This window comes from Saccostrea cucullata, unplaced genomic scaffold (assembly GCF_032062105.1).
Source record: "Saccostrea cucullata isolate Sc308-1 unplaced genomic scaffold, CSIRO_AGI_Scuc_v1 ctg11502, whole genome shotgun sequence".
Taxonomy (NCBI): domain Eukaryota; kingdom Metazoa; phylum Mollusca; class Bivalvia; order Ostreida; family Ostreidae; genus Saccostrea; species Saccostrea cuccullata.
The window spans coordinates 9,579-20,410 of record NW_026923082.1 but is presented as its reverse complement, the minus strand read 5'-3'; the positions used below and the strand labels follow the sequence as shown (position 1 = coordinate 20,410).

The 10,832-nt window shown below is 35.8% G+C and overlaps 1 protein-coding gene across 1 annotated transcript; it reads right to left on the bottom strand.

Annotated features, from left to right (window-relative positions):
- Nucleotides 1-742: 742 nt before the first annotated feature.
- Nucleotides 743-3,635, bottom strand: LOC134263119 (uncharacterized; the record flags this gene model as incomplete). Its single annotated transcript, XM_062745429.1, has 4 exons — nt 3,454-3,635; nt 2,055-2,191; nt 929-1,011; nt 743-809 (listed from the first exon to the last, which is right to left on the bottom strand). Coding segments are annotated over exons 1-4 (372 nt in total), but the record flags the coding sequence as incomplete, so codon positions are not given.
- Between the last annotated feature and the right edge of the window lie 7,197 nt (nt 3,636-10,832).

Below are 10,832 nucleotides of genomic sequence, written 5' to 3'. Positions count from 1 at the left end.
AAGAAACAAATGACAATTTGTTATAGAGCTACCCTTAATTCTTACACAGTCATCATATGTATATCATGTATATATTCAAAGAAAATTGTGGATTTTCTTTTTCCTAGTATGGAGGATGTGTCGAGTACACAGAGAACTCTTCCCTCTGATTCTCTCTACAAGTGAAGTATTTGTGTTTAGTCTGAGTTTCTACCTCTTGCGGGGTTAAGTGTTCTCAGGTGCAGTAGATCACAGAGAAGCTTTAATGTGTGTGTGGACTCCTGCCAGCTTTAAAACACTTAAGTGATGCTACATCACTGGTTAAACGCTCCCTTATTTTCTCCAGAGAAAAAACACAGCTCAAAAATTCACAGGTTCTACGTCCAACTTTATTCTGTTCATTTCTTCTTTTTTTTTGTTTTGGTGAATCTTCAGTTTATTGTTTCAATCCAAAGAAAAGTTTATCTTTCAAAAGGTGTAACAGTCTTCTTTTTTTTTGTACAAACTTATACTAAATTTACATTGTGACATACACTGATCAAACAAGAGGCCCATGGGCCACAATGCTCATCTGAATCAATATGACCTTGTCATTCTTCATCTGCACAGACTTTAAACTTGGGCACTTGGACCATTGTGGACAGACTTACAAATCTAGGCACCAATACAGACTCAAATTCTTAAGGCACTGGTCAGGAAAGATTCACAAAACTAAGAACCATGCACAGATTTATAAATTTAGGAGAAGATTAGACAGGATTACCTTAGAAATGATCTGTTGATTCTTGGTAAGGTAATGTTTAACACTGATGCCATTGGACAAAAGAGCACTGCAAAAAAAAAAATATATATACCTCAGTCATGATGTTTTAGTAAAATTACATTGTGTAGTGAATCTTACATCACGTTTTATTTTGAATATCTATTACACAGTTGAACTGAAGCTAACCTGTTTCTCTGAAGTTTTATTTTGTGAGTTTCTTCGTCGACCACGAGCTGAAATGTCACTTGTTCTATGTGTTCGTACGTCCCCTATGTAAGAAAAAATCACACAGAATACACAGATGAACATATATATTTAAGGTCTTCGTTTCCTTTTTTTCTTCTACTTCCTAGACGCCAACTTTGATGCCTCATATCTCATTCATTTCTTAATTGATTTTGCTCAAATTTTCAGAGATACTAGAAGTTACTAAACTCAATCAGAATGCTGTCAAAAATTTCAAAAAGTCACTTCTGGTTTTGAGTTATTTCCCTTTAAACAAAAATTTATAGGCTTTTCTTTCCAGACAAAGGCTCAGAGACGGCTAAAGCTGGAGCAAAAACTCTGCTGATGTTAGATAATAGAAGGATTGAAGTTGTGCACATCGGTTTTTGTTTTTCGATTCTTCTATTCAAAATGGCACTATATAGGAGTCAAAAATTAGAACGCTTAGAAGAACCAAAAATTACTCATATTTTAATTTTCATTTTCTAAACTAAAAATATTTTGTTAAAATATATAGAACATAATATGTGCAGAATTAGAAGATCTTTCAAATGATATCTCGGAAAAAGGGTTGACCCCTTAAATTAAGGGCCTAGAGGGGCCGAAAGTTTTTCCTTTATATCTCAAAAAGTATTGAGAATTTGTAATACGTCAAAGAAGCAAAGTTGTTTTCAATGTCAAGCTTAATTTTTTAGAATCATCAAACTAATTCCGGCGTCGTCACTTCCGGCCAAACCGGAAGTAGTCGAAAAATGCAAATTTTTGACGTTATTGACAAGTTTTTAGTTAATATATGTCTCTGAGAGCTTAAAATTTAATTTCCATCCATCGCCGTCACTTCCGGTCAAACCGGAAGTAGCAAAAAATGTCTTATTTTTGCATTAATTAACTAAGCTTTAGATGAATCAACCCATTTTGGGGCTACTTCCGGTCAAACAGGACGGAAGACCTACTCGTTGCTTTGCAACGAGCTTTGCTCTAGTAATAATTATAATTACTAACTCAATCAAACAGTCAGGTAGATGGTTTTGAAAATTAGCTATAGTTTCATTTCAAATCAAGAGTCTTTGCCTGAGGTTAAACTTACGTGATGTCCTATCTTAGATTCTCTGGTGGATATCCCTGCCGTCTTGCCTTTGGTCAGGATTCGTTTGGGGAAGATGATTTCGTAAGGTAGGGGGGTGTCAGGAGGGATTTGTTGTAGAAGTTGAACATAGTCAAATCCTATAAAACAGAGATATTATTGAATATATCATTCCATAATAATTTAATAATACACAATGTTTTATACTGATATTAAGCTGAACAACTGAAATTCATCCTTAATTTGACATCATAATGCTTAATATTAATTTTTTATGATAATGAATAAAATTAAGCATAGAAATTTTGATTTGATTTTGAAATGTGAATTTTAAATCTAATGATAAATATTAATAAATATTACTATTTTACAGTAATTTAATTGTAGTTTTTAACTGCAGTTTTTAACCTTTACTAGGCACTCAGGGTCATTAAGCAGAGAGGTATCTTTTTTGTGCCAACAGCTACTAAGACATGAAACATCATTTTATACGGATTCATACGAAGGACCCGTCTCCATGGATACCCCCCCCCCCCCCCACCCAGAGTGGGATTGGAACCTGATCAACTCATTACTCTGTGATTCTAGAGCAGACGCTCTTATGGAACCACTGTCAATGTGCCAAGCGAGCCACCCATTAATAATATGTAGTTAGTAAAACTGACAGAAATCTATTGTTTATCAATATGATGGATTTCTGTTTCATAATAAAGTACATAATATTGCAACCTGCAATATTGTGGGGATTAAAAAAAACTTATAAAGAGAAATCAATTTATCCCATGCTACCCATCCTGGAATTGTGGTTTGGGTTTTTCTACTTTCATTATTCATAAGTACCTCACACTTAATGAATGGTAGAGGTGATACTAACCACATGCTTACAGACTAAAGTTTATATTAATAAAATACTTAAACGCACTGCTATCTTTCATAAATCATTTTCTAACAAACATGCATTAAAAATCGGGCATTTACCGTAAATTCCAAAAATTTGAAAATATATTATTTATTATTTACATGCACCACTGGATGGAATTGACTGGTACTTAACGATGAACCGACACCCCAAAAAACTTCTTTCATGTATAGTGCGGGCCCTCCGATCTATTATGTCTATCGTTTTATCGAGTAGATTTGCACACCCTCGATTTACAATTCAAACAACATGAACAAGGGCTTCATTAAGCTAGGACTCAATGCTGACAAAAACTGCTTTTGTAATATATTGTTCATTCTATCACAGGAAATGCAGTAAACTGAGGCTATACGATAGAGTGTACAAAATAATGAGCTGCTTGAGTCTAACACTGAAGTTATGATTCCCACAACCAAGACATGACTCATGCAGAATTTTCAAACACGGCGAAAATCGATGACAATAGAGAGACAAGATACTCACGAATCTTCTCTGAATTCACGATCAAGTCCAGCTCGATCCCACAAAATATCACATAAAAATAAAAGAGGACACGCTGTGTCCCCATCTTGTGCACAATAATCCCAGATTTACTACATTTTACCGATATTTATTTACATCTCGGAAATCACTCGCTCACTGTCAAAATGCTTCTGTTCATCTGCGTTACTCCGACGCTTGGTTTGCGAGCAGCGGAAGGGGCGCAACTTTGTCAAAACCTCCAACATATAAAAAAATTCAAGAAACCATTTTGAGATGAATTCCTTAATTTTTAAAAAGTATTGCACGACACAAATAATATTCATGTTTTAAGGAAAAAACTATGAATATAAAACCCTGTAATGTTATCCTAGTGTACTGGTTTATTTAAAAAAAAAAAGCAATGAATTATTTCCAGAAGAAGAAAACAATTTCCGAAATGAAAGTTGTTTTTTTTTCTTATTAACTGAAATATAAACAACTGTCACTGTAATAATCAGAAGGCGTGCCCCCTTTTTTTTTTCTTGCTAATTTGACCCCCCACAAAAAAAAAAGAGAGAGAAAAGAAATGATTTCCATTTCATTTTTGTTAGGATTTTTCACATCTTATATTTTTATTATTTTGACTTTTTAAAAGCTTTCTATTGAGAATAATAAATATGTAAGTGTGTAATATGATCTCTCTTTCTTTGCAGTTGGATTGTGGATCCTATTTGGCAAAGTTCTGTAATACATGAAAATTGATATAAGTATATGCTGTAAATATTTCATGCGTTTTCGATTCTTCACAAAACTTACAAGTGTGTACAAGTACCTGTGTAAGCTTATGTAATTTACAATATTTTGTTTAAAAATGTACATGATGTATTTTATTTTTGATAAAGAAATTAGATTTCGCTTTAATATATTTTAATTAAAAAAAAAAGAGTTCTTCCAAGTGTACAAGGGAAAATTTATATTTAATATCCTTTTTATTTATATTTTATGTACGTGTATATGACGAATTTTTTTTTTCTTCAAAAACTGAAAATAACAGAGCTTTTTTTAAGGAGGGATTAAAGTTCACAATTTTTGCATAATATCAATGTTTGGACAAAAATATACCTATAGGTCATGGGGAATGAAACATATGGAGATAACGAACTCAAGATAAAAAAAAATCATAAAAAAATACAAAATAGGATCAGAGCAAACACGGACTTCCAAAAAATCAGAGGTGGGATCAGGTGCCATGGGGGAGTGAGCATCTCCTGCCGACCGGTCATACCCGCCGTGTGCTCCTTGTCATGATCGTGAAATAACTGAAAATTCTGTCGTCAATTCAGTGTATAAATAACATTGCATAATGGACTAACAATTAGCATAAAAAACGTCAGAAATGATCAGCATTTGACTCAGTGATAAACTCCATTTGCTGACAAGTTCATTGTATCGACCATAGAACTTACGAAAAGATGACTTTGAACGAGACTGCTGATATTCTTGGGAGCATTTGATTTGTTAACTCTAGTGTTAAGTCGGGTTGATATTGAGCATGCGCACAAACGAACACAGTTTCTTTTTAATCAAATGGCAAGAACACAACCCGAGCGCACTGAAAATGTCCATTCATTGTTTTGCCTTATTTTATTGATGACTTTTTTTTTAGAAAGCAAAGATAAGGCGATATTGGGGAAAACTACGAATGTTTATTTTCTTCTGCCTAAATTGCATGATTAACAGATGTAATGTGGCAAAAATACATTTGTGAGTGAATCAATTTTTTATGTCCCCTCTCCTGAAGTATTAGCCAATATACTTTTTTACTAATTAAAATGTTAATTTATTTCTGAAATCTTAACCAAACATCTGCCTCGTCTCACTCCCCTCCCCCTTGTCAATGTTGTCAGCCATCTTTGTTCTTTTAAACTTTTGTAAAAGTGGAGAGTATGTTCGTGACCTTATTCTACACCAAGCGCGTTATGTTCGAGGTGTTTGATTTAGAAATCCGACCAGAGCGTTGCAACTCGTCTTTAAATCAAATATGCCCCTTGTTTCATCAGCTTGTTGTCAGTAATATACTGTTGTGAGGTGTGTTGTATTTGTATTGTTTCATCATGTCTATTATTAGTAACATTAAGTTTCTTGAACATTCCAGAGTGGTCAACATGTTTGGTCATTGTTTCTAGAACATTCCTGAACTTTGTGTATGTCCAGAACTTTCCAGTAATATCATGTACTTACAACTTCTAGAATATTCTAGATTTATAATACTGTATAAACACCCTGTCAATTCGATGCATAGATATACATTGTCGAATAAGCATCATTGAGGTATTACTGGGATATAATTTCACTGGGACATTGTGTGCAGCCACGGACACTCTGATGTATGTATTTTTAGATTTTTGCTAAGTTTGTACTTTTAAATGATTTGTATATTACTGTAAATAAATTATTGTTAAGTTTAAACTGTGTGATTGATCTTTGCTGGCATTTAGGGTTATTCTGACCCATAACAGAATTGGGGGCTCGTCCGGGATAAAGAATTTCTTGCACTTTTGCAGTTTATTGTCAAAATTTTGTTAATTGAACCGTTACATTTGATTATAAGCCAGCAGAAATCAACATGGTGTTTTCGGTCACAGACTTTCTTAGTTCACCAAGTGTTCAGGTTTTTGATACGTTAAAAAAGGATGACTTGATCGCATTAGGTTTGCATATTGGGTTAGATGTTAAATCCTCTCAGAGAAAGCAAGACATTAGAATTAAGGTTGCAAACAAACTAGTAGAAGAAAACATCTTTGAAAAATGCGATCTTCCAGAATATACAGTTAAATCAGAGTTAGGCTCTTACAAAATGGCAGACTATCAGTTTCAATTAGAGTTAGAGAAAATGCGATTTGAAAGAGAAAAATTTGAAAGAGAAGAGCGAGAAAGAGATAGAGAAAGAGAAGAACGAGAGCGTGAACGGAAATTTGAATTAGACAAATTAGAAAGAGAAAGAGAAGAGCGAGAAAGAGAAAGACAAGAGCGAGAGAGAGAGAGAGCGTGAAATGAACTTTGAATTAGAGAAATTAAAATTACAAAACCAACCAGAACCGTCAGTTATCAAAACTGAATTTGACGCAGCAAAAAATATCAGATTAGTTCCAAAATTTCAAGAAAAATCTGTAGACAAATATTTTCCCCAATTCGAAAAAGTCGCAGAGAATCTTAAATGGCCACGAAATGTTTGGTCAACGATGTTACAAAGTGTACTGGTTGGAAAAGCGGCTGAGGTATACTCTGCACTAGGGGTAGTTGAGAGTTCAGACTATGAGAAGGTCAAAGCAGCAATATTAAAAGCCTATGAATTAGTACCTGAAGCGTATAGACAAAAGTTCAGAAAGTATAGAAAGTTTGATAATCAAACATTTGTTGAATTTTCACGAGAGAAAGAAGATTTATTCGATCATTAGTTTAGATCTAAGAAACTTGATAAAACTTTTGATAATTTGCGCCAAGTCATCCTGGTAGAAGAGTTTAAGGAATGTGTTTCTCAAGATTTGAAAACACATTTAGAAGATAAGAATGTGAAAACTCTTGAAGAGGCAGCAGTCATATCTGATACTTATGCTCTGTCTCATAAAAAGAATTTTGTATCAAGATCTCAGACTAGCAGTAATTCTACCAATTCAGACACATATAAAAAGAGTGGTTCAGGGTCTCAGGCTTTCACAAGTTCCCAGTCTCCATCCCAAGGTGGTTCTAAGTCCAGTCCAGGACGTTTTGAAGGATCTTCTGGAATAGGGTCGCTTCCTACTTGTAGTTATTGTAAGAAAAAAGGTCATCTGATTAGTGAATGCTTTAAACTTAAGAGAAAAAATGACTTTGATAAAACTCAACCACATGCTTGTGCGGCAGTTAGAGGTGATAGAGAAGCCTTAGTTTCGATTTGTTCCGACACTCCTGATGTCCAGGGTTCACAGTCCAGTTCTATTGATTCTATGGAGGATTATAAGCCCTTTATGTCTCAGGGATTTGTTTCACTCGGTGACTCTAGCGAAATAAAACCTGTCCAGATTTTGAGAGATACTGGTGCTGCACAGACGTTATTGTTAGAGGGCGTGCTTCCTTTGTCTGAGCAGACTTCTACTGGTGGGTCAGTTTTATTACAGGGTGTGGAGCTAGGCGTCATTGATGTTCCCCTGCATAGAATTAGTTTGAAGTCAGATTTAGTTACTGGACCTGTTATCGTAGGTGTTCGACCTACTCTTCCCGTTCCAGGCATTTCTTTATTGCTAGGCAACGATTTAGCTGGTGGAAAAGTTGTACCAGATCCTATAGTTTGTGAAAAAATCACTCCAGATGTTTTGTGCGATGATAAAGATGATGACATTTATCCAGCCTGTGCTGTTACTAGAGCGATGGCCAGAAGACGAGAGATGGAGGCAGACCGTACTCAAGCCTTTGACGAGACAGATTCCTCTGTTGATATTGATTTGAATGACACTTTCTTATCTGACCTTGATGGCACTCAAACAAGCATGGAACCACACAATATCAAGAAGCAAGAGAAGAAAGAACTTTTACCAAAATTTGGTGGTGAGGATGATGAGTTGCATCCACTAGTTAGCCAAGGCAAGGACATCCTCAGCCGAGAACGTTTACTCTCTGAACAACATAAAGACCCAGATATCATTCAACTTAGTAAGAGGGCACTTCCATCAGAAGAGGCTACTAAAGTTGGAGAATGCTTCTATATGAAAGATGGCATCCTTATGCGAAAATGGCGACCACCTGATGCTTCCCCAGATGAAGTGTGGCGTGTTGTTCACCAGATAGTGGTCCCAGCTGCTTATCGTCGAGATGTCATGAGTTTAGCTCACGATACACCTATGGCTGGTCATTTAGGTATCAATAAGACTTATAATAGGATTTTGAGTCATTTTTATTGGCCTAAGCTAAGAAAGGATGTTTCGAAGTTTTGCAAGTCATGCCATGTCTGTCAGATGGTAGGTAAACCAAATCAGAAGATACCATCTGCTCCTCTCCAACCCATTCCAGCTTTTGAAGAACCGTTTAGTCGAGTGTTGGTGGATTGTGTAGGACCTTTGCCTAGGACTAGATCTGGAAACCAGTATTTACTTACCATTATGTGTACATCCACTCGGTTTCCTGAAGCCATACCTCTTAGGAATATAAAGGCAAAGAGCATAGTTAAGGCCCTAACCAATTTTTTCAGTTTTGTAGGAGCACCCAAGGCAATTCAGTCGGATCAAGGCTCAAATTTTATGTCGGGGTTGTTCCAGCAAGTCAGGCATGAGTTGGGTATTAGGCAGTATCGATCAACTGCTTATCATCCTGAGTCCCAGGGAGCGCTAGAACGTTTTCATCAAACCCTAAAAACAATGCTGAAGACCTATTGTTACCAGTATGAGAAAGACTGGGATGAAGGGGTTCATCTTGTGCTATTTGCTGCACGAGAAGCAGTCCAGGAGTCTCTTGGGTTCAGTCCTTTTGAATTGGTGTTCGGTCATACAGTTAGAGGTCCTTTGAAATTGTTGAAGGAAAAGTGGCTGACTGAGACTAGTGATCTTAATCTTTTAGATTATGTGTCTGATTTCAAAGAAAAACTTTACAATGCTTGTAAATTAGCACAAGAAAATTTGAAGAGTTCTCAGATGAAAATGAAAATGTGGTATGACAAAGATGCCAGAAATAGGGTGTTTAAGCCAGGTGATAAGGTTCTTGTATTTTTACCTATTCCTGGTCATCCTTTACAGGCCAGATTTTATGGCCCTTATGAAATTGAAAGCAAGATCAGTGATGTAAACTATGTAGTTAAGACACCAGGTCGACGTAAAGAGAAACGGGTTTGTCACATTAACATGTTAAAAGAGTATTTTGAAAGGTGTGACCGAAATTCTGTAAAACCAGTTTCCACTTTAGCCAATGCTAAGACAATTCAAAATTCTATTGAAAGTGATACGAGTGTAGAAATGAATGAGAAAGATTGTAATCAGAGTGTCCGCTTGAAAAACTCCGAAATTTTGGCTGATTTTGATGCCAAACTTGGACATTTGAACATTCACCAAAAAGAACAAGTTAAAAACTTGATGAATGAGTATCATCAAATCTTCTCGGATGTTCCAAAGAAAACTAATGCAGCTTGTCATGATGTTATAGTTGGCGACGCCCTGCCTATCAAACAACATCCGTACCGTCTCAATCCAATAAAATTGCAGTACCTAAGAAGGGAAGTGCAGTACATGTTGGACAATGACATTGTTGAACCTAGTAAAAGTAACTGGAGCTCACCATGTATTCTTGTACCAAAACAGGACGGTACCTACCGATTATGTACAGACTTTAGAAAGGTGAATTCTGTTACCAAAACTGATTCATATCCAATACCTAGAATTGATGACTGTATTGACAGCATTGGAAACGCCAAATTTGTCAGTAAATTTGACCTGTTGAAAGGCTACTGGCAAGTGCCGTTAACAGAAAGAGCAAAAGAAATATCTGCTTTTGCTACACCAGATGGACTTTACCAGTATAAAGTAATGCCTTTTGGCATGAAAAACGCACCGGCTACATTCCAAAGGATGATTCACTCCCTCCTTCAAGACCTTGAGGGATGCGAGGCCTACATTGATGATGTCATCATATACAGTGACACATGGGACGAACATCTTCGAATCATGCGTGCTTTATTTGACATTTTAGCTAAAGCAAACTTAACTGTGAATCTTGAGAAGAGCGAATTTTGTCATGCTTATGTAGAGTATTTAGGTCATAAAGTAGGTCAAGGTTATGTTACACCCATAATGGCTAAAGTGGAAGCTATTGCAAAGTTCCCGATTCCTACAAACAAGAAAGAATTAATGAGGTTTTTGGGCATGGCTGGGTTTTACAGAAAATTTTGTCCAAATTTTTCCTCAGTAGTTAGTCCACTTACAAATCTTTTACAAAAGAGGGTTAACTTTGAATGGACAAAGGACTGTGAAAAATCCAGTTCTGTCAACTCCAGATTTTTCTAAGCAATTTAAGTTAACTGTTGATGCTAGTGATGTTGGAATCGGGGCAGCTTTGTTTCAAGAACATAGTGATAAGGTAGATAGAGTTGTGTCTTATTTTTAAAATAAAATTACAAAATGTCAACAAAATTATTACACCAATGAAAAGGAATGCCTTGCTTTGTTGTTAGCCTTACAGCATTTTGATGTTTATTTGAATGTTACTTTGCATCCAATTCTTGTATATACGGATCACAACCCCCTGACATTTTTGCATAAATTGTCAAACAAGAATCAAAGACTGACTAGATGGAGTTTGCTGTTACAAGAATACAACATAACAATTAAGCATATCAAAGGCAAAGACAATGTTATTGCAGATGCCTTGTCCAGAGTATC